Genomic DNA, 23,276 nt, shown 5'->3' with positions numbered 1-23,276 from the left:
GCCAGCAACCTTCAATCAGATGAGTCCTAACTGCACTCTCCTGCCGCAAGGGTTGTAGGCATGCCCTCTCAAACAGAAGATATTATGGTTTAGTGCTTAGTTTAACAAACGGAACCAGATTCAGCAGATCTGAATGTAGTCTATGGTACAGCAGGCAAAAAGTGCAACAAATCAGCAAGAACAGTTTAAAAAAATCAACATTATAACAAAACTACAGTTTAAAAGTACAAAATACAATGTAAAATTTTACTTCTGGCTAGCAGCATGTAACAGATTCCATGGCTTGCACAGATATACACCAGAGCAATGGCTAGTCAACTTACTCTGTTGGAGCTGTATTAAAACAGTGAGCAAACTGAATTAAACAATGTAACCAATAAAAAATATCAAAACTGAGCCCTGCCAGCAACCTACAATCATATGAGTCCTAACTGCACACTCCTGCCATAAGGGTGCAGGGGGGGAGCTCTCTCCAATAAAATATAGCCTGGTTTAGTGCTCATTTTAACAAACCGAAGCAAATTCAGCAGGTCTGAATATAGTCATATGTTATAGCAGACAAAAACTGCAACAGATCAGCAAAAACTGTTTTAAAAATCAGCAATATAGCAAAAATACAGTTTAAAAGTGAAAAATACGGCATAAAATTGCACTTATGGTTAGCAGAATGCAGTAGATTTCTTGGATTGCACATTTTTTTTGTGCAAGTATTTTCTTTCCTCTAATTTCTCTCTCAATCTTTTTGTATCTCTTCTGTCTGGAAATTCTGGGATTCTTGCATAATAATAACAATACATAATTTCTTTCTCATCTTCAATAATCCACTCTATCATCTTTGTGACTCTTTGGCATATCAGTTTGTGGACTTCTACTTCCTTCTACAATGGGGGATCCATCCTTCCCAGACCTAGTCTAGTCCCACTGTAGGAATGTTTCTGTGTCGTAAGGATTCTACGCTGCCTTTTTTTCCAGTCCTGGCACCAGTGCACCTACCAGTATTGATCACTTTTTTATCTTGGGTCTTGTGCACCCAGCTGTCTTTTTTTAACATGCTTCTGTCCATGATGTATGCTGTATAAAATAGTCTGTGTGTCCGTTTTGTCTTGGTGAGATTTTTGTGAAAAACAAGGTCCACCTTATGAAGGTACTTACCAAGACTTGATGAATTCAGTTCCAGCAATACTACTCTCCTTTGCTTGCTGAGTTATCACCTCTCTGTGTTCAAGCAAATGCCCTATTTACTGTATGTGGTTTACCTAATGTAAAATAAAACAAAAGAAACAAACTGTATAAACAAAAAAAGATGTTGCAGGCTGTCCACTTAATAAAAGTTTATATAAGCGCTTTTGTTTGACAAAATATTCAAACTTCATCAGATACAAATTTAAAAAGTGAAAAAAAAGCGTTTAAATACTGTTTGTAATATTGACATCAATTCCTCCATACAAAATTAAAGGTAAATGAGAACTTTTTTTTACCATAGTTGTTAAACATTCTGAATGCAGTTCTGGGTTAATCTGCCTATCCAAAGCTTTCAAATTCAATAAGCATTTTACATTACAAGTGTCATTCAGTCCAGGAAAATTGAATGAACCTAAATGTAATTGCCACCATAGCTCTTTTTCCTCTAGTTTTAAGGAACAAGGACCACCTCTCTTATCAGGGACTACTTGTTCCAAAATAAAAAAGAGAAATGAATGATTCATATTCTCAGCTATGTGTTTTGCTAGGGCATTATTAAAGGTGTTTATACGAATGTTGTATGTTCGTAAATGCATTGTTTTAATGAACGCTCTGTTTTGCCCATGTAGAAACATGTGCATTTTTCACATGAAGCCAAATAACCCCCTTTGATTCGCAGTTATATTTATCAAGGGTGTGTAATTGTTGTCCAGTTATATATACACTCTTACCCACTTTTATATATTTACACAAGTTGCACTTCCCACATTTAAACATGCCAGGGTTCCCAACTAGTTTTGGGAGCTTTCAAATTGTGACCTCTTCTAAAAATAAAATTAAGTTTTTCGCCTAATTTGTTACGTATTGTGAGGTCGGTCGATATAACAATCCAATTTTTGGTCAAAATACTCTTTATACACCCAGAGGTGTTGGAAAAGGATGTAATAAAGGACGTAGTTTGTTCAAGCTTCAAGTTCAAATTGTCACCAAGGTTTTGAGTGTTAGTCAAAACATAAGGTGTCGAAACTATGATATCAGATGGAATATTGCTGTTTTGACTACTTCCATTTAAAATGGGTTTAAAAACATCTCTTCTCCTTTTAGTAGTTACTTCCAAAATTAAACTATCTACCAATTCTAAGGGATAAGATCTTTACAAAAACATGTCCTTTAGTTTATTTGCTTCTGTCATAAAGACGGAAAACAAAGATGACATTCTGGCCGCTCAGACAAGTTGTCCTTTTACCACCACCTTCTTCTGATGGAAGGGGTGTGAACTATCAAAGTGTAGGAAGTTGTTGGAATAAGTAGGCTTCCTATACACACTGGCCAAATATCTTTTTTCAACTAAGTCATTAACTAAAAGGACATCCAGAAAAGTAGTGTTGAATTTATTGAATTCATAAGTGAATTTCAAAAATTCTGTCATGGTGGATAGATGTTCTACAAAGGACTTTGCCATTGCTTCATTGCCATCAAATAAAATGAAGATATCATCTAAATACCATGTATACCATTTTGCATGTGCTTTAAACAAACTATCCTCAAACAAAAAAATTCCTTTCCCAAAAACATAAAACACTGTTGGAGAAACTTCCCCCACATGGGGAACCCATAGCCACTCCGGAACTTTGCTTGTAAAAGATGTCATTAAATGAAAAAAAGTTGTTTTTAAATGTAATTTCTAAAAGTGTTGTTATTAAGTGGATGTTGTCATTATTGGCTCCTTTACTGATAATAAAATCCCTTGTCCACTCTAAACCCAATTCTTGGGGGATGACCGTATATAAATCCCTAACATCTATAGTGACAAAATGTAGGGATTCATCATGAACAGTAAGGTTAAGTTGTTCTAAAAAGTGCCATGAATCACGACAAATTTGTGATTCAGTTTTCAAATATGTCTTCAATTTTTCGTCCACAAATTTAGCACAAGCAAAGGTAATGGACCCTCTTCCACTAACAATTGGACGTAAAGGGAAATTTTTAATGTTCTTGTGTATTTTGGGAAGTGCAAAGAAAGCGTGAATTTTTGGAGCTGGCATACTCAGATAGTTGAACACATCCAAGGTAATGGTTCCTTCAATGAATAAATCATTAAGTATATATTTGATTTTTCGGAAGGCGCCATTAATCTCATTAAGAGATACCTTGATGTATGTGTCACTTTCTAATAGAGTTTTAACTCTTTCAACATACTGAATTTCTTCCTTAAAATTAAACCACCTCCTTTGTCTGGTTTAAGTACACGAATATTGTGTGCTCTCAAATTATTTAAAAGTAATCTCTCCTTTGATGTAATGTTGTTCTTTAGGTTAAATGAACTTTTGACTGATGTATTAAGTGTGTATCTTAAATCTAATTCACATATTTTTTCATATAAACCTGAAGTGGGATGTAATGGAGGGTTAAAAAGGTTGGATATTTTTGGTTCATTGATATTAATGAAACAATTGTTCCCAAAAGTGAGCCTTAAATTCAATTTTCGTAAATATAATTTAAAGTCCATAAGAGTTCTTGCTAAATCGGCTTGTTTACTTGGAACAAAAGTGAGGCCTTTTGCAAGCAAGTTAACTAAGTCCTGTGTGACAGGATAATGTGAAGAATTGTATAGTCCTTGGTAGAATTTGATATAATTTCAATATGGTTTTCATCAGTAGAAGTTAAAGATATAGTCTGTGTTGTCATTTCCGCCTGTGGTTTTGACCTTTTTGGCGAAAGTTCCATCGTTGTCGTCCCCCCCCCCCCCCCCGTGTTCTGTTTGTTCTGCCCTGCCTGGTGAAAATCCTGAGAAGTGGAGGAATTAGTTGGATTTTGCTTTTCTTTAATTCTCTCACTTCTCCTAGGAGATACAACTTGTGGTGTAGTAGTACCACAAGCAATAGTGGGTGATTGAGGTTCGTCCCTGTTGTTGGAGGTTTCAGAGTCCCTTAAATTAACAAAGTTGTTATTTTGAAAGAGTGGTGGTAAGGGATATGCAACCCCTCTTTCATAATCAAGCTTATCGCGAGCTAAGTTTTTTATTTTTGTTTGCCGTAATTTTGCCAAACTATGATCGATACTGGTGAAAATCCGACCAAAATCGTATTTGTAACACAAAAATTCAGGATTGGATTTTATAGCAACATCCAAAAGATCAAGTTCTTTTGTCAATGAATCAATTTGATTTTGATAGTTCTTTATTAATAACTCCATAAATTGACTTCCCTGCTGGTCGAATAAAAGTAAAAGTTCACCATGAAAGGAAGAATTCCTGACAAGGCCTGAAGGAAGCCTCCACTGCCTTAGTCCTTTTGGAATTTGTTTCCTATTTATGCATTCTGTCAAATATATAACTTCTAGTTGTAGTTTTTTTACACTTAAATAATTAATCTGGAAGTGATGTAGAAACCGGTCCGTTTGTAGATACTGGATCGCTAGGTTGATGTACTGTACCGAGGTTTTTAAGATGGGATTCACATACATCTTTTGCTAAAATGTCCACTCGGTCTGATAAACATTTTATAAGTTGGGTAAGCATCCCCAAACTTATCTCTCCATTTTCTTGAGATGTTGGTGAAGCAAATAAAGGTTGAGAAGTGGGAATAGCCTCCTCCGCCATAATAAACAAAAAACTCGCAAAATAAAACAAAAGAAACAAACCGTATAAACAAAAAAAGACGTTGCAGGCTGTCTACTTAATAAAAGTTTATATAAGCGCTTTCATTTGACAAAATATTAAAACTTCATCAGATACAAATTTAAAAAGTGAAAAAAAGCGTTTAAATACTGTTTGCAATATTGGCATCACTTCCTCCATAGAAAATTAAACGTAAATGAGAACTTTTTTTACCGTAGTTGTTAAACATTCTGAATGCAGTTCTGGGTTAATCTACCTATCCAAAGCTTTCAAATTCAATAAGCATTTTACATTACAAGTGTCATTCAGTCCAGGAAAATTGAATGAACCTAAACGTAATTGCCACCATAGCTCTTTTTCCTCTAGTTTAAGGACCAAGGACCACCTCTCTTATCAGGGACTACTTGTTCCAAAATAAAAAAAGGAGAAATGAATGATTCATATTCTCAGCTATGTGTTTTGCTAGGGCATTATTAAAGTTGTTTTTACGAATGTTGTAAGTATGTTCATAAATGCGTTGTTTTAATGAACGCTCTGTTTTGCCCATGTAGAAACATGTGCATTTTTCACATGAAGTCATATAAACAACCCCCTTTGATTCGCAGTTATATTTATCAAGGGCATGTAATTGTTGTCCAGTTATATATACACTCTTACCCACTTTTATATATTTACACAAGTTGCACCTCCCACATTTAAACATGCCAGGGTTCCTAACTAGTTTGGAGGGGGGGGGGGGGGTCGTTCTAAAAGTGCTTTCAAATTGTGACCTCTTCTAAAAATAAAATTAGGTTTTTCACCTAATTTGTTACGTATTGTGAGGTCGGTCGATATAACAATCCAATTTTTGGTCAAAATACTCTTTATACACCCAGAGGTGATGGAAAAGGATGCAATAAATTGTCACCAAGGTTTTGAGTGTTAGTCAAAACATAAGGTGTCGAAACTACAATATCAGATGGAATATTGCTGTTTTGACTACTTCCATTTAAAATGGGTTTAAAAACACCTCTTCTCCTTTTAGTAGTTAGTTCCAAAATTAAACTATCTACTAATTCTAAGGGATAAGATCTTTTCAAAAACATGTCCTTTAGTTTATTTGCTTCTGTCATAAAGGCAGAAAACAGAGATGACATTCTGGCCGCTCGGACAAGTTGTCCTTTTACCCACTGCCTTCTTCTGATGGAAGGGTTGTGAACTATCAAAGTGTAGGAAGTTGTTGGAATAAGTAGGCTTCCTATACTCACTGCCAAATATCTTTTTTCAACTAAGTCATTAACTAAAAGGTTTTTAAACCCATTTTAAATGGAAGTAGTCAAAACAGCAATATTCCGTCTAATATCGTAGTTTCGACACCTCATGTTTTGACTAACACTCAAAACCTTGGTGACAATTTGAACTTGAAGCTTGAACAAACTACGTCCTTTATTACATCCTTTTCCAACACCTCTGGGTGTATAAAGAGTATTTTGACCAAAAATTGGATTGTTATATCGACCGACCTCACAATACATAAATTAGGTGAAAAACCTAATTTTATTTTTAGAAGAGGTCACAATTTGAAAACTCTTTTAGAACGACCCCCCCCCCCCCCAAAAAAAAAAAAACTAGTTAGGAACCCTGGCATGTTTAAATGTGGGAGGTGCAACTTGTGTAAATATATAAAAGTGGGTAAGAGGGTATATATAACTGGACAACAAATACACGCCCTTGATAAATATAACTGCAAATCAAAGGGGGTTATTTGGCTTCATGTGAAAAATGCACATGTTTCTACGTGGGTAAAACAGAGTGTTCATTAAAACAATGCATTTACGAACATATTTACAACATTCGTAAAAACAACTTTAATAATGCCCTAGCAAAACACATAGCTGAAAATATGAATCATTCATTTCTCTTTTTTTATTTTGGAACAAGTAGTCCCTGATAAGAGAGGTGGTCCTTGGTCCTTAAAACTAGAAGAAAAAGAGCTGTGGTGGCAATTACGTTTATGTTCATTCAATTTTCCTGGACTGAATGACACTTGTAATGTAAAATGCTTATTGAATTTGAAAGCTTTGGATAGGTAGATTAACCCAGAAATGCATTCAGAATGTTTAACAACTATGGTAAAAAAGTTCTCCTTTACCTTTAATTTTATATGGAGGAAGTGATGTCAATATTACAAACGGTATTTAAATGCTTTTTTTTTCACTTTTTAAATTTGTATCTGATGAAGTTTGAATATTTTGTCAAATGAAAGCGCTTATATAAACTTTTATTAAGTGGTCAGCCTGGAACGTCTTTTTTGTTTATACAGTTTACCTAATGTAGCTTGAAATAAATGAGATCCCCACACCACCCCTACTTGATGGTTGTAACATGTCGCACCCTTCCTTCATCTGACCTTTATGATTTAAACTGCACTTCTGCACTGTAGTGATGTGATGCATTAGCTCTCTGTCACTAGTATGGATCCCACACATACCTCTCAGCTGTTTAGATTTTCACAGAACATCTAGATTTTTGCCTCATATTTTTCATCCGTTTCTGATAAAATTTGTGAGTGCCTGGCAAACCACTGAGGATTTGAAATTACTCAGTGGCATACATTTGAGTTTCAGATTCCTTATCCGTCAGAAAATGCATGCCAACCCAAATCTGGTTATTTTAACAACTTTCAAAGTTTATAAGAGTAATATTTAAATCTGTCCCTATTTGTGGGCCTTTGTTCCCCTTGTTATTTTAGGCTTTGTTGAGATTTCTTGAGTTAAGAAGTTGAGAGGTATGATCAAACCATTAAGAATAGTAAAATGTGATTTGGTAGGAGGAAAATAGGCATTGAATTACCTTGATGTCCTTCAAGGATGCATCTGCAGTCCTAACAAATGGGTTGTCCTGTCCACAGGCAGCCCTTCGGTCGGCCGGATTCCAAAGTCTGGGTCTGGCCTCGGCTGATGTCACACTTCACCCGACGTCATAGCTGCAGTTCTTCGGGTATAAAGGTATCAGCCGACGCCATTTTCCTCAGTCTTTCTTGCCGCGTGGCGCCCGAAGCAGAAGCTGTTCGCAAGTGCCGGTCGGTCAGAACCAGAGATTACTACTACCGAAGACTTCTAAAAAGCTAAGTACCCTGTTGGGGACTCTTTCTTGCCTCAGCCGATGTCAGAAAAAGTGAATAACTGTTTAACTTGTGGGAAACAAATACCTCATAAAGATTTCCACTCTTACTGCCTACCTTGTTTAGGCCCAGACCATGACGTAGCAGCTTGTCTAGCCTGTGTTTCTTTCAACCGATGGACACTTAGACGTCGGTCGGAATTTGCTGAGGAGTTTTTCGGCTCCGCTTTTGCTTACAACATGCCGTCGGAAACTCCGACTTCTCAATTAACTAAAAAGCGCAAAGAAAAGGACCGACACTCGCGGTCCGCGGTTTCGTCCGAAACCGCAGTTAAGTCAACCGCGAGTGTCTCGGTTTCAGCTGAAACCGAGTCCTCGGTTCTTCCTTCGGCCGAAAGCTTGCCTCCTACCGAGGCCTCATCCAGCATGGCTGAATCTGCTACTGAAATCCCACCTGCCCTTGCAGGTTCCCAGGATTTATCTGATACTATTCCTTTAGATATATCTACTCCTGCACGTGGAGCTGCTAGGCCCCCGGCATCCATGTCAATTAAAGCTTTCGCCAGGGCTAAAGCAGCAAAATCAACCAAGACTGTGCCTGCTAAGACCCCCTCTCACAGGCCTAGCTCTAGTACTCAAATGCTTAGTCTAGCAGAGGATCTCATTTCTTTGATCCGGGGATCCCAACCTCACCCTGACAGGGCCTCTCACCCACCTCCAGAGAAGAGGCCTAGAGCAGAGCCCCCTGAGCCAGTTTCTTCAGATTACTCCTCTGATGATTCAGATAATACAAACCCTCCAGAGGGCCCTTATTCTCCTTATGAAGAGGAATTTTCTTTTGGGGAAACCTTGCACGCTATGAGGGAACAATTTCAATGGCAGGGCCAGGATTTTTCAGACTCTAGGAAAAGGCTTAGGACCTTTTTGCATTTGTCACAGCATAGGCCTTTAGCCATTCCTCCAGTACTTACTGTTGTGGATGATGCATTTAATGATGCTTGTACTGCTCCTGATTCACTTCCTCCGGCCCCTGCTAAGCCCGACAGGTACTACAGGGTTCCGGACACACATTATCATTTGTATAAGGCTCCTTTTGCAGATCCAGAAACTATTTCTCAGGGACCCAAGGCAGTAGCAGCTACCTCTGCCAAAAACCCCCTCCCCTCTGAAAGGGAATCTAGGGCCTTAGAGAGATGGGGTAAAAAAGTTTATACTTCTGCTACTCTTTCGGCTAGGGCCTTAAACTGTCAATTCCACATGATTCAGTATCAGGAATTTATGTTAGATCAGTTAACTAAAAAACTGTCCTCGCCTGAACCATTAGACAAAAAATCTCTTCAGGAAATGGTACTTAACATTCAGCAGGTCAGTAATCATTCCTTAAAATGCGGCTGTGATGCACTGGAGGCTTCCTTTAGATCAGCTATGACTGGTACAGTGATCAGAAGGCATGCATGGTTAAAAGAGCAGTCCTTACCAGACCATGTTAAATCGAAGCTCCTAGATGCTCCCATGGATAAGCTCAATTTGTTTGGCTCCCCTGCACAGCAGGTGCTGAAGAAGGTGGAAGAGAAAGCAAAATCTGTCCAGACAGTCAAGGATTTCTTACAGGTCCAGCCTCCAAGGTTTAGTAGGAACTGGCCTTCCAAGAATTGGTCCTTTCCAGACACCACCAGAGCACAGAGAGGCAGGAATAGGCCCAAGAGGCAGGGGTCAATCCAGAGGTGCCTACAGGGGACGTCAGTGGCAACCTAACAACCAGCGAAGTACTGCCACAGATCCAGCCACTACCACTTCCATAGGACAATCACAGTGACTTGGCTCTGAGACCGCCTACCAGGGAACAACTAGAAGCACCCTTAGGCGGAAAGCTAGCCTTATTTTCAGTAAACTGGCATCACATCACAAGAGACAATTGGATTTTACAGACAATAGACCAAGGTTACAGGTTTCACTTCCATACTCTACCAAGGAAGAGAGGAATGCCAAACCTACCTCCAAATCAAAAGACAAAAAGCTCTAGAACAAATAGACCACTTAATAAGGATGAGAGCTATAGAAAAGGTACCGTCTATGGAAGAAGGGCAAGGATTTTACTCCAGACTTTTCCTGGTGCCAAGAAAAGAAAACCAATGGAGACCTATTCTCGACCTGTCCGCTCTAAACACTTATCTCATTGTTCCAAAATTCAAAATGCTGACCCTACAGCAGCTTCTTCCCATGCTGGGCAAGGAGTCTTGGCTGGTAACTCTAGATCTCAAGGAGGCATACCTGCACGTCCCCATACGACCAATTTGCAGAAGATACCTCAGATTTCTTGCAGGATCAGAGCATTATCAATTCTCAGCATTGCCCTTTGGCTTATCTACTGCGCCCAGAGTATTCACGAAATGCCTGGCATCAGTAATTGCTCATTGCAGGCTTCAGGGAATTCAAATTTACCCTTACCTGGACGACTGCCTGTTACAAGCGGACAACAAAAACAAACTAGAAAAAGATTTGGAAAAGGTCATTCATCTACTGCAAGCCCTGGGATACACAGTCAATATAAAAAAGTCAAGGCTGATACCATCCCAAAGGATAACTTTCTTGGGTGCGGAACTGGACACATCAAATCAAATGGCATCCCTCACAGCAGAAAAGCAGAAGCACCTTCCTCTCTATTTCGTGGCATTAACAACGCAGAACCAGCTAACAGCAAGGAAAGTCCTGCAAGCCCTGGGTTACATGGCATCCTGCATAATATTGATTCCACATGCCAGACTACATATGAGGAAGTTGCAATGGTACCTAAGGAATTTATGGTCTCAGCACAAGCACAGCCTAGAAACACAAATTCCAATAATTCCATGCCTGAAGCAAGAATTCCAATGGTGGGCTCAGGCCTGTCAATTGAACAAAGGACTGCCCTTCCACAGCCCTCAACCAAGCCAGACGATCACCACGGACGCCTCAGACCTCGGTTGGGGGGCACACATGCTGGACAAGTGCATACAAGGCTTATGGACTCAAGACCAGCTGAACCTACACACAAATCAAAAGGAGATGCTGGCAGTAAAACTGGCAATTCAGACATTCAGACCGTTTCTTCAACAGGGTCAATTGCTGATAAGGACGGACAACACCACAGTTATGTGGTACATCAACAAACAGGGAGGCACACATTCATACCCTCTATGCCGGATGGCAATGGACCTCTGGAATGTGGCCCTGAGCTTCAACATTCAGCTACAGGCAATATTTGTACCAGGAAAAGAAAATATACTGGCAGATATCCTAAGCAGAACTACCACGGATACCCACGAATGGATGCTGCATCCAGACATCTTCAAATCCATTACAAGGAAATGGGGACTACCAGAAATAGACTTATTCGCATCCCCACACAACCACCAATTGAAAAAATTCTGCACAAGGGCATACCACCCACTTGCTTGGAAGGTGGACTCCCTATCTTTCAGTTGGAAAAACCTGACAGCATATGCATTCCCTCCTCTTCCTTTGATGCACAAGGTGCTATTGAAGATCAAAGAAGACCGCCCAAGGATCATCCTGATAGCTCCAGACTGGCCGAGGCAGCATTGGTACCCATTACTGAGGAATGTGTCTCGGGAACAAATATGGCCTCTGCCCCTAGTTCCCTTACTGCTAACACAGAACAACTTCAAAACCCTGCATCCAAACCTAAAAACGCTGCAGCTAACTGCCTGGAACATTGCATAAGACAAAATAACCCAGATTTATCTCAAAGGGTTAAAGACATTATCTTGGAGGCTCGCAGACCCTCAACAAGGAAAACTTATTCAGCAAAATGGAAAAGATATCTCATTTGGAGTGCAGCGAAAGGAGTAGATGTGTCACTGGTAAACATAGCTAACATCCTGGAATACTTGGCAGAGCTTTTCCACAATGGCCTGTCCTATTCTTCCATTAAGATTCATGCATCAGCTATTTCAGCAGAATACAACATGGACCCTCCAGTCTTCTCACATCCTCTATTCAGGCAGTTTCTGAGAGGAATTAAAAATGTAAAACCACCAAGGAAGCCACCATTGCTCGCATGGGACTTGAACTTTGTGCTAGAAAAGTTGACACTCCCTCCTTTTGAGCCAGCAGCAACAGCAGAATTACAGTACTTATCATGGAAAACTGCTTTCCTGCTTGCAATCACTTCAGCAAGAAGGGTTTCTGAATTACAGGCATTAATGGCAGTACAGCCCTTCCTTATCTTCCATCAAGATAGAGTGTCCATGAGAACTAATCCTACTTTTATGCCAAAGGTGGTCTCCAGGGTATCTTTAAACCAAGCTATCCACCTGCCTACATTCTTCCCCAACCCACAGAACAGGGGAGAAAGACTATTACATACCTTGGATGTACATAGGCAATTGCGCTACTACCTGGACAGAACCAAGAGCAATAGAAAAACTGACCAGCTACTGGTAGCATATGCAACAGGAATGGAAGGAAAAGCAATTTCAAAACAGACAATCTCTAAGTGGATAGGAAATTGCATTAGATTTTGTTACTCTTACCATGGAAAGACAACTCCAGAAAACGTCAGACCTCACTCCACAAGGGCTACAGCCACTACTACAGCTTTTTTACGAGGAGTGGCTACCAAAGACATTTTAGAGGCTGCTACTTGGAGCTCCGTGCATACATTTGCCAAGCATTATAATCTACCCTTATACTCCAGATCCCGAGCAGGTTTTGCCACTGCTGTTTTGCAAGGGATCTTAACTACACCATAAACTTATTATTACCTCCTCCCCCAGTTTGGCTATGGTATTCTACCCATTTGTTAGGACTGCAGATGCATCCTTGAAGGACATAGTACAGTTTTGTACCTACCATAAATGTAGATGTCCGAGAGGTATGCATCTGCAGTCAGGATTACCCTCCCTCCTTCCCGTCTGTGGTACTCCTAGGGTATTTGCCCATCTTCTAGCTAGCTGGGGGAATCTATTATGGTGTATTTGTTTGTATATATGTATATACATGTTTATTTTATTTGCTCTCTGTTATTTGGAAACTTTTACATTTATCCAAATTTAGCCTTCCTAGAGGGCACCTGGCATCTGGGGCAAGAAACACTGAGGAAAATGGCGTCGGCTGATACCTTTATACCCGAAGAACTGCAGCTATGACGTCGGGTGAAGTGCGACATCAGCCGAGGCCAGACCCAGACTTTGGAATCCGGCCGACCGAAGGGCTGCCTGTGGACAGGACAACCCATTTGTTAGGACTGCAGATGCATACCTCTCTGACATCTACATTTATGGTAGGTACAAAACTGTACTTTGTAATTAATAAAGCACGTTTACATTGTGGCTTTGACTCTGGCACCCCCCTCATATGGGGAGCTATGCTTCTTCTGTTCTACTTATAAATACTAAAGCCAATGTTACTGTAGTATGGAGAAGGAGGAATGCTCCAGGCTTAAATTTTATGTAATATTTTTTTGTCATGTGTACTTGTTCTACTTTCCCCAGGATCAAAGATAAGGTCCTCAGAATTTCAACATAAACCTAATACCTGCTAGTGTACCAACATACATTCTATTAGTCCATTAAAAGGTATAACATCATTTCTGTGTTCTGGTGTTCTTTGCAGTAGGTCAGCTTGACATTTCTTTTCTTTTTACGTTGTAAACTGGACATTCTTAAATTATAACTTCATGTCTTGGCAATATCTAATGTATAGTATGACTTGTCTGGTGTTTTTGTAGTAGGCAAACAGTGATTCTTGAAACATTCTAATAATTGTAATGCAATTCCAATGTAAAACTACTTGAATGCTTTGTTAACATGCTGTGATGTCAAAAAGTGCATTGCTTAATGACTGTCCAAATGGTGTAAAGGTTTTAATTTTTAGCCAGTAACAGTTGTACTATACTTAACAGAGCAGTGTGAGAAAACAGTGCATTTTATGAGTCGCTTTTGAGTTTAAATGTCGTAATACTGTTAAACAGAGTGAGAAATGTGCTATTTTGATGTCTTGTTTATGTAAAGAGACTTGTATTTTATTTATATATAGGATGGCTCTAATCCTGCTGTGTGCTATGGATCTGTAAGGAAGCTACAAAGGACTTGCAGCTACTGTGAAACAGCCTTTCTAAGTTATCACACATAACTGTACTGTCTCATTGTCTGGTGTTATTTTAAATATTTTTAAAATATGAAATATTCATTGAGATAATTTTTTTAGTACAAGTACATTTGGGCATATGTAATTCAGACTAATAAACCTGAACAGTAGTGTAGCAAACATTTTACAGTTGTTTCTAATTAGTGAATTTTGCTACAAAAACATTAGTAGATTAAAATTTTGTATCACTCATTCCTACAACAAACTTTTCTGAGCTATTACAGTTCACTGCAGAGGTTAAGGCTACGAGTTGCTAACACGCTTCATATTGCAGTCCTGGGTCTTGAGTCCTTCTGTCTTTATTTGCTTTTATGTGACACTAAACAAGTCACTTAAACAACACATAGCTTCTTGTCCTCCACTGAAAATGGTTCTCAGTCCAGGTTGCAACACTGCTAACAAAATATGTTAATAAAAATTATTTTTCAACAAAATAACTGCAAATGATGTGTTTACAACTGTAACTCATCCTCCAGGTGTGAGGCATGCTATGAGAAAAAGATAACTCTGGGTTGACTGTTTCTGCTGTAGGCTAATCCTAGGAATTGCAAATGTTAAACCTCCCTGGGAGTCCAGAGCTGGTGTGCATTCAGAAGGCTGCGTCCTGAATGCGTTGTGATCCAAAAAGCAGGCCCAGCTCCTGAAAACATGTTCAAGTAACAATAGCTGCTGAAGGTACAAATCCGTGATCAAGCAAGTGCCCTTGATACAGGTGTGTTCATTGAAGACATTCTTGAAATAAAACACAAAGTAGCTATACCTTTGTTGGACTGGCTTTAAACAGGCACATTTTCCAGTGGGTGTTTAACTGCCTGGTAAGAAAAAATAAAGTGCAGTTTGCAGCTATCGTTTGCTTACATACCTCAGGACTCTGTTTTCTTGCACAGAAAGCAAGTAGATGAATTGGTTTAAGGACAATTCTAGAACCACTTTTTTGGAAGAAAACATTGATTAGTGTTGAGAAACACCAGATCCTTGTGAAAATAAAATATCCATAAATGTATGGGCTAGCAATTCAGAGATCCTGTTAACAAAGGTGATTGAACAAATTTCCCCTAGTAGTGTAAATACCACCTTGGGTCTCCCCTGAAAACAGGTCACTAACCTGGTCAACAAAGGATAGATAAATAGAGATGGGAAAATGACATGGTTAAATGGGGGCAGATGGAATCTTGTCATGGAGTGAAGGGGGTTAGGATTGCTCTAATTAGACCGAAATTTTAAATCTGCTTAGTTAAGACTAATGTACCTTACTCAAGCTAACCGGCGTGCAGCCAAATGGAAAATATGATGCTGAACTAGGGAAGAAATTTTGGAGACAGACGGAATTACTGGGTGGTGGTATTAAGGGAGAATACAACAAAACATACTGAACATTATATATACATAAAGCAGCAGAGAACATTTTGAAAGTGTGGCATGTAAGTAGGTATGCCAGTGATTAATGACAAGGCAGGAAATAACTGGAGAAAATTAAAGAACCATGTTTTATTGTGAGCAGATTACCCAGGAAAGATAGTAGAAGATAAAGAGCTTAACAACTGTTTGATCTATGTAAAAGAGGCATCCTACAATATCAAGGATTAGTAACGGAATTGATACAGAGGGAATGTGCGAGAAGAACATATACTGACATTCCAGACCTAGTAGAATTCATTGCAGATTAAAGATCAGGTAAGGTGTCAATAGAAGAATAGTAAGTAGGGCATAATAAATACTCCATGATAACTATAAGAATCAAATGATAGAATTAAGATTGAAATGGCAAAACAGTTTTTATAGACTACTTAAGAACACTGGCATGAAATTTTCCTAGCACATAAGTATGCAACAATATCCATATGGTTTAGAATTATTCTCACCTGAAAATGTCTGGATAGGTAATTTTTATAGCCCTAGTAGTCTACAAAATACATTTCTTCAGGTGGAGGAGAGATGTTTGAGATGTAACTGGGATGAAAGAACAACTTTGCAGAGTGTGTGTTCTGGACATGTCCAGTGGGTCAATGTGAGAGGCTTGCCTCCATGTTTATTAAATATTTACATTTCTTTCAGGTTATTCTTTCAATTAGTAGAAGCAGTTAATAGCTGGTAATTGTAAGACAGTTGCTTCACTGCCTTAGAGCACCTAATGCGATCAGAGTGGCCACAGACGCAGTGACAGCAGACTGCTGAACCATGTTGCCAGAGGGTGTAGGACTAGGGCTCATCATAGTATTCAAGGGTTGGAGGGGGGAGACTGTTGTAGTGAACCTTGAAGATTTATGTATGAAGTATTTAGACAATATTCTGAAGTTACTTTAGAATGGTAACTACTCATTTCTTCAGACCAGCTGGTTCAGTGGCATTAAAGAGCATTTCTTGGAAAATACTTTTCATGCTTGCTATTCAAAATTGTGGGCTGTTGTATAAATGCCTTTATGTGGTCTTAAGGATTGGTTCTCCAGTAGGACCAGCTCATGTGTTTTTCTGAAAGTGATCTCAAAACTGGCCATGTACTAGTCCACGTCTGTCCCTGTTTTCTGTCTGTGGTAAAGCCAAGGAAGAAGTTACATTTCACACTCTGAATGTCCACTGACATCTCAAATTTTGCCTATAGTGAATGCATAAGTTTAGGAAGAATGGACATCGTTTTCATTTATTTAGCTCTATGAGGAAACATTTGGTGGTTGCATAGCAAAGCCTCTTTATATGGATTGCTAATGTGTCATTTTGTTTTTCCACTGAATGGCTCACTGCCCTTTAGAGAATGGTAAAGACAAAGGCGACTCCAGAGTTGACAAGTCTGCTTCATTTGATTACTTCAGAAATATCTCCATTTCAGGCACTTGTCTTCAGCTCTTTGATTGTTGCTGTCTGGATTTCAGCTTCAGGAGTCATGCCTCCTTCGCTGAAATGGTGTTTAAGAACTTAGCTTTTGTTTATAGGTTTTCTGCTGGCTATTGCCCAGCTGATTCCACACTTATGGTTGTATTGCCCAAGATTCTGTCCAGTCAATGATACACCAAGAAGAGTCATATGATTTTAAGTGCAGTAGATGCAGGAGCATCAGTGATGTAGAGGAATAAATCCCTGACTTAAGCCCATGTGACCTGAGTTTGATTAGCAGTTTGGGCACTTGACAGCACTGGCCGGAGAGTATGGACTGCCCAACTTTGGGGGGATGGGGTGGAGTACAATGCATATATCCATAGTCCTTTGGAGTAGTGGCATTGCAGTGATTTTTCTGGGGGCAGGATCATGGCTGACCATGCTACACCTGGCAGTAATCTTCATTAGTGAGTGTATGGGAGCATGCATTCACAGGGTAAGGGCATCCTGAGTCCCCGTGGTGAACTGTGCAGCCCGTTCCCCCCAGCATTAGTACCACTCAGGCCCAGGGTTAGCAACTTACACAAATGCTGTCACTGTTAGAATGCCATTGAGAGCACAAAACCCCAGTATCTGCCTCAGTGACAGCTCCTCCAGAGAGCTGTTATTCTAGTGAATCTGGGGATTCTCCGCCACTAGAGAACTGATATGCTTGAGTGTGCTGTGGGAAGCCTTTCAGCAGGAAGGTTGGGGGAGAAAAGCATTTAGAAAACAATATAACAAATGCGTTCTTAATGTCACAAAAATCCTTCCTCCCTCACCCGGCCTTTGATGCTGCTTCCATCCACCAACTGGTTTTGGAGGCCTTTTTAGAGCAACAGTTATGTATTGTTGCGATATTGTGTGTGTCATACCTTTAATGTTTTTGTGATTTGTTTTGAAGTGTGTTGTGGCTGCATCACTGGCTGGTCACAGACAAGCTAGGTGTGCATTTCTGTTGCATTATGTTACATCACTGTTTGTGCCTGTGAAGTGTATGCACAGGTTTATGCATTGGAGCTTCAGAAAAAAAATATCGATTTCATGAAAGAGATGATGACTCAGTCCTATACTCAGCAAAGTAGGGGACTCCTTCAAAGATAAACTGGTACATTAACACCAAATTTGTTGTTTAGTGTTTGCTTATGCAGTGATACTGGTTATAGTACTTAGTGTGTAAAAGACAGCTAAGTTTTGAGAATTAAGTTGTTGGCTAATTTTATTTATATTTTTACAGATCCAACCAAAAAGTATCAACCCTCTGAAAAATTTGAGACGCTTGGGAATGTCACTTATTACAGAATTCTTCACAAATTTTGAATCATTTCCATTTACAGCTGAACAAACAGATGCCTTATTTCATGCTGTAGTGTGGCCACAGGTAAAACACTGAAAAATTGGTAAATTGTGTGTCTTTCTGTGTGTATACACATTTGGCTGGCTGCCCCCCCCCAATGGCAACTTAACAATATGCTTATGTACAGGTTGTGGTGCTTAATCTCTGGGTCTCCCATTCTGATAGACTGATTACCCACACTTCACCTTAGGCCTTGGAGGAACAGATGCTAATTATCATTTAGGAAGTAGAGAATATGTTAAGTCATCTCTTACAGTGTCAGCTGTGCCATCACAGGGCTTTTTTTCTCTCTCTCATACCATAGCTATCCCCAGGAGGGAGGTTGTGCAGTGACCTGTGATTTGCACAAGTCTGTACTGTTATACAAAGCATGTATGTTTGCTTCCTTCTCACATATCTGTGATTACATTGCTTCTTGTATCCATCAGAGAGTACTGCAGGCTTGGTAACCCCTTCGCCCAATAAATCATCTGGCTTACCTGGTTGCTAATTAGCCTTGGATCATCAGTGACACAGACAGCCCTGCCTGTGCATTAGTGGACTCAAGTGTTGTCTGTGGTTTTGCAGTATTAGTATTGATGTTGTTCTTGGCTCATCCTCTTTCTGGTTAAGTTTTGCTTGGAGTATAACTTGAGTCATGGCTTGATGCCAAACCCATACCGCGGGTTAGTGTGCCACAGAATGAAACATGAATGGTGGGAGTTTTTGACCAACACTATTAACCTACAAACATTATTGTCTTCATTGTCTTTTCATATTTCGAGTAAGGCTATTAACCTAGAAAAGTTTAGCAGCTGTCCTCACTTTATAGTATTCACTCAAATTTAGGTAATAGTCATACTTGTCCTGGTTTAACGGTATAGTTGACTCGAGTCTGCTAGAATAGCATTTTGTGTAATTACTTTTTCTTATCAATTTTAAAGTGGTCTTATAGACGGGTCTATATTATATGAACGAAAGTTCATAATATCGAATGCTGTAAACAGCGAAAATGCCGGACCTCGAACTCCTTATTGTGGGGGGGCTGCACCTCTCCCCCACTAAATATATGTACCAACTCCTAGATCGCACTACAGTGAGAAAAGGACAGATATTTCGATCCCACAAGAAGCACTTCGAGGTCCGGCATTTTTGCTCTTCAGAGCATGCGATATTATGAAGTTTCATTCATGTAATATAAACCCTTGTAGACAATACTAATTTTCTGCAGCCTCAGGAATTAGATTGCAGTCATTAAAAGCATTTCAGAGTAAAGCTGAGGGTTTTCTTTCTGATAAGTCAGGAAGACTAGGCTGGCTATTTTATGTTACTGAGAGCACATCAAAAAAAAAAAAAAAGAAGAAAAGAAGCCCTCCCTAGGAAGAACCTAGGGAATCCATAAATCTGTAGTTTCCTTTGGAAATGCCTTCAGGCATATGAGGAGCAGCTTAGACTAGTGCTAGGTTCCTTTCCTCTTCTCTAGATGTGCTTGATAAAGTTTTGGGGAAGAAGACTGACAGGGCATTCATTCAGCAAACAAGACACAGGGATCATCTGCCTTTGGATTTCAAAGCATGTGTTATCTACTCTTCTTCACTTCCCAACACCAGCTCATAGACACCAAGACATGAATACAAGGGACATGCAGGAGTTCTCTTATTTTGAATTGCCTGCTGTCTGCTTCCAATGATGGACTAAAGTATTCCAGTATTAAGGGACATATTTCTGCTGTTTCATTCTTACCTGATCCTGTGAATGACAAGGCAGAAGACTAGGTGGGCATACGAAGACCTTTCTTAAAGGTGTTCTCCATTTGTATTCCCCTTTGCTACCCATTGATTCAGGAAGAGGTAATCAGACAAATGTTCTCTGACCGCACACCTTCCTGGAGACAGTTCACCTTAGATGCTTGTAGGTGGTTTACCCCCTTTTTGTGCAGGAAGATAAATGAAATAATGCCCTCACAAAATGTGGGATGGTGCTGCTCCCACTTCTTGGTGGTTTGCCAAATATTTTTGAGCATTTGTCCCTAAATGGATTTAGGTTTTGTCCTAGAAAGTTGTCATTGTTTCATTTTTGTACCTGTGCTTTTTCACCTTCTGGATGCTGCATCAATGCTGCAATGATTTGTAAATTTGTGAAACCTGGACCATGTTGCTGTATTTCATGCACCCTGTACAGACAAGCAATATGGAGCATATGCAGCAGAGGCAGCAGCATCTCTAGTGATGTGAAGCCTGACGGGGCCAGGAAATGGATTGTTTGTATTGAAATAACAATACTTAATACAGTTCCCAAGCCAGAAAGTCAAGGCCTGCTGTTTGATCTTCTCACCCTGCCTACCACTGGCAGATGTTTGGCCTTCCTAGCAACAGTTTTCTTATATAGGTAGCACTTGAGCACTGTTTGAACATCTAACTTATTCAGCAGAGTTTTCCGAGGGTTAGCCCTTTTCATGGAGGTTCTGAGTCAGGAATATGAAGTAGGTCAAAGAAACTCTGATATCTCAAGCAGGAACAACTGTTGGTTTGTGTGCATGTTGTCCTGATCCTCATGAGTAACTCTGATAGGTTCTTCTGGCCAGAGAGCCTATAAGTCAGAAATCTTCTGGCTGAGGAAACGGCCACGAGAAAGAGAGCTTTCAAAAACAAATACACATCACTCCGGTTTCTCTTTGAAATATTACAAAATCCCAACATGTAAGTGGCACAAGTTACAGGTGCAAACATATCGACCTTGTTTGTACAGGTATTATTTGTTTTGCGTATTGTGTCTGCAATATATCCATCCACATTATATTCTGATTCACTCATTCTGGATTGTTTGCTGTCTTTATCCATCTTTTAAAATTTCTTCAAGTCATCCAGTTGACTAAAAACATTTAACCTGGGATTCAATAACACCTACACTAAGTGTACTCCATTTTGAGTGAACAAACAACACAGACATAACTCTTACCTTCTTCCTCCTAATTTTAGTTTTCCTACTGATATCCTTGCAGTTTAAATATTGACAGGGATTCATAAAAGGTACCACAAAGTGTAGATTGCATGTACAACTAGTGTAATCTTTTTGAGTGACTACAAAGCGCAAACAATGTGATAAGAATGTTCTTGAATACATATCGTGTACACTTATTGTAGGCTTTATTGAATCTGGCCCATTTAGTCTTGCTTTTGTAATATTCCTCTTGGCATTTCCACTCCTTCCTCTGTTAGACATAGCCAATCCCAAAAGAGGAAAAAGTCTTCGACATCTAAGGAATGCCTTTAGGCATTGTGCAGTTTTGTCCTTTTAAGTGTTGATGGTTGACGGCTCTTTCCACTGATCAAACCACAGTCTTGGCTGTGATCTTGGACTGTCAGTTAGGGAATCCCACCTGAATTTGGCCCAGCTTGGAGTACTGCCACAAAAGGACCATTGGAGTCTAGATGCTGTTAACTTTGATTACATTTTTTGAGTTCTTAGGTCCTCAGTCTGAAAGCGTTCCAGACATTTACACTGTAGTTCATAGGACTGGTCCAGACTCTACTGATGTGCATCTTTGGATCTTAATTTCTGCCTCAGTGTTCATGATGCTGACTGCACACCTGAGGCTGATCTTATTGCAGTGGATTGTGAGATGTCATTAGCTTCAGAGTCACCACGTGCTCTTAGAACTTCTTTTGGTGTCAGACCCATGTTGGTAACCCATGGAGTAATGGACAGTCTCCAGTGATCTTCTGTTGGATCTTGCATTACTGCAGCCAAACCCATGCTGTAATGGGCTGGAAAGCTCACCCAGCTTTTCTCACAATGCAGGAAGTATGGCCCCTTGGAAGGGGAGGTTCCATATATTCATTTAGTGCTAAGTGCAGTCCTCTTGGCCTTGAAGGTAGTACTGTTTCCAGGGTATTACCTGCTAGCCAGTCTTGTCATATAATACCCAGACAGCAAAGGGAGCTCTGTGTTGCATCCACTTGAGCAGGAGGGATAGGATGCTTATTTGATAGTGAGCAATGGGCATCACTCTCAGCCACTTCATATCCCTAAGAAATTAAGCAAACTGATCTATGCTCTGAGCTATAAACTTCTGAGCTATAAACTCCAACAATTGTTGGGTTCCTGTTATATAATCGAAGACACAATCCTTCGAATGCAACTTGATCGAACTTGAAAGCATGAAACAGCAAAATAGTGAAATGGCATATAAGCGATTTAGTTTCCTCTGTTACTTTGCCATTTTCCTCACTGTAGTGCGATCTCAGAGTTGGTATATTTAAGTGGGGGGGGGGAGCACCACAGCCCCTCATGTTATGTAATTTTATGAAGGTTTATTTATTATTTATTTATTTATTTATTTTTTTGAACAGCGATTTTTTTTTTTTCCCCCTGGGAAAAAAATTGCTGTTCCAAGTATTCGAGATTGTAAGCTTTCGCTTACTTGGGGTCGATAAATCAGCATTCGCTGATTTAATATAGACTCCAATTGTTATATGTTCCAGGGTTGTATTTGTTGTCATAGTTACATAATCTATAGCGTTGGTGTTATCATTGAACATGTAGTGATCATAGGTCTCATAACAGTCTTTAATCTCTATCATAACACCTCCACCTGAATTTTTAGTAGAATATCTGTTGCAGTAAAAACCTTTATACCCTGACAGAACTGGTTTCCAATCATTGTTCTTCAACCATGTTTCACAAACACTAGTACAAAACACACACTGTCAGCAGACAGGAAATCTCGAAAAGGTATTCTTGTGTAGTCGAACACAAATAGCAGCAACCAAAGAATTTAGCAATAAAATCCACTTTAATAGTAAAACTGGAAAACCACCGGATTGAGCGCTTTCATCCCCTGACTGGGGATTTCATCAGAATCAACACTTATTTCATTTGAACCTGTCTTCTTCTCTTTAACGAGAGGGACAACCACCACAACCTTTCAAATGCCTTAGTGAATTTCTTTTTTAGGAAATCGGGAAAAATTGAGGTTGCCACCACTGGCTCAACAGGTAGCACACTCGAAGGTTCCAGGTTCTATTCCCAGGCCAG

The 23,276-nt window shown here is 39.6% G+C and overlaps 1 protein-coding gene across 1 annotated transcript in view; it reads left to right on the top strand.

Annotated features, from left to right (window-relative positions):
- UTP20 (UTP20 small subunit processome component) overlaps positions 1–23,276 on the top strand; it is a gene marked incomplete in the record, with an annotated part of 2,478,305 nt that overhangs the window by 1,487,294 nt on the left and 967,735 nt on the right. Inside the window, 1 exon segment of the mRNA XM_044087776.1 lies at positions 18,141–18,284. Within this exon segment, the coding sequence (XP_043943711.1) occupies positions 18,141–18,284 (144 nt within the window).

This window comes from Protopterus annectens, chromosome 11.part0 (genome assembly GCF_019279795.1).
Source record: "Protopterus annectens isolate FY-2018-M chromosome 11.part0, PAN1.0, whole genome shotgun sequence".
In the NCBI taxonomy this organism is placed as follows: Eukaryota; Metazoa; Chordata; order Ceratodontiformes; family Protopteridae; genus Protopterus; species Protopterus annectens.
The sequence above is the reverse complement of the archived record's forward strand: the minus strand, read 5'-3'. Positions and strand labels throughout refer to the sequence as shown.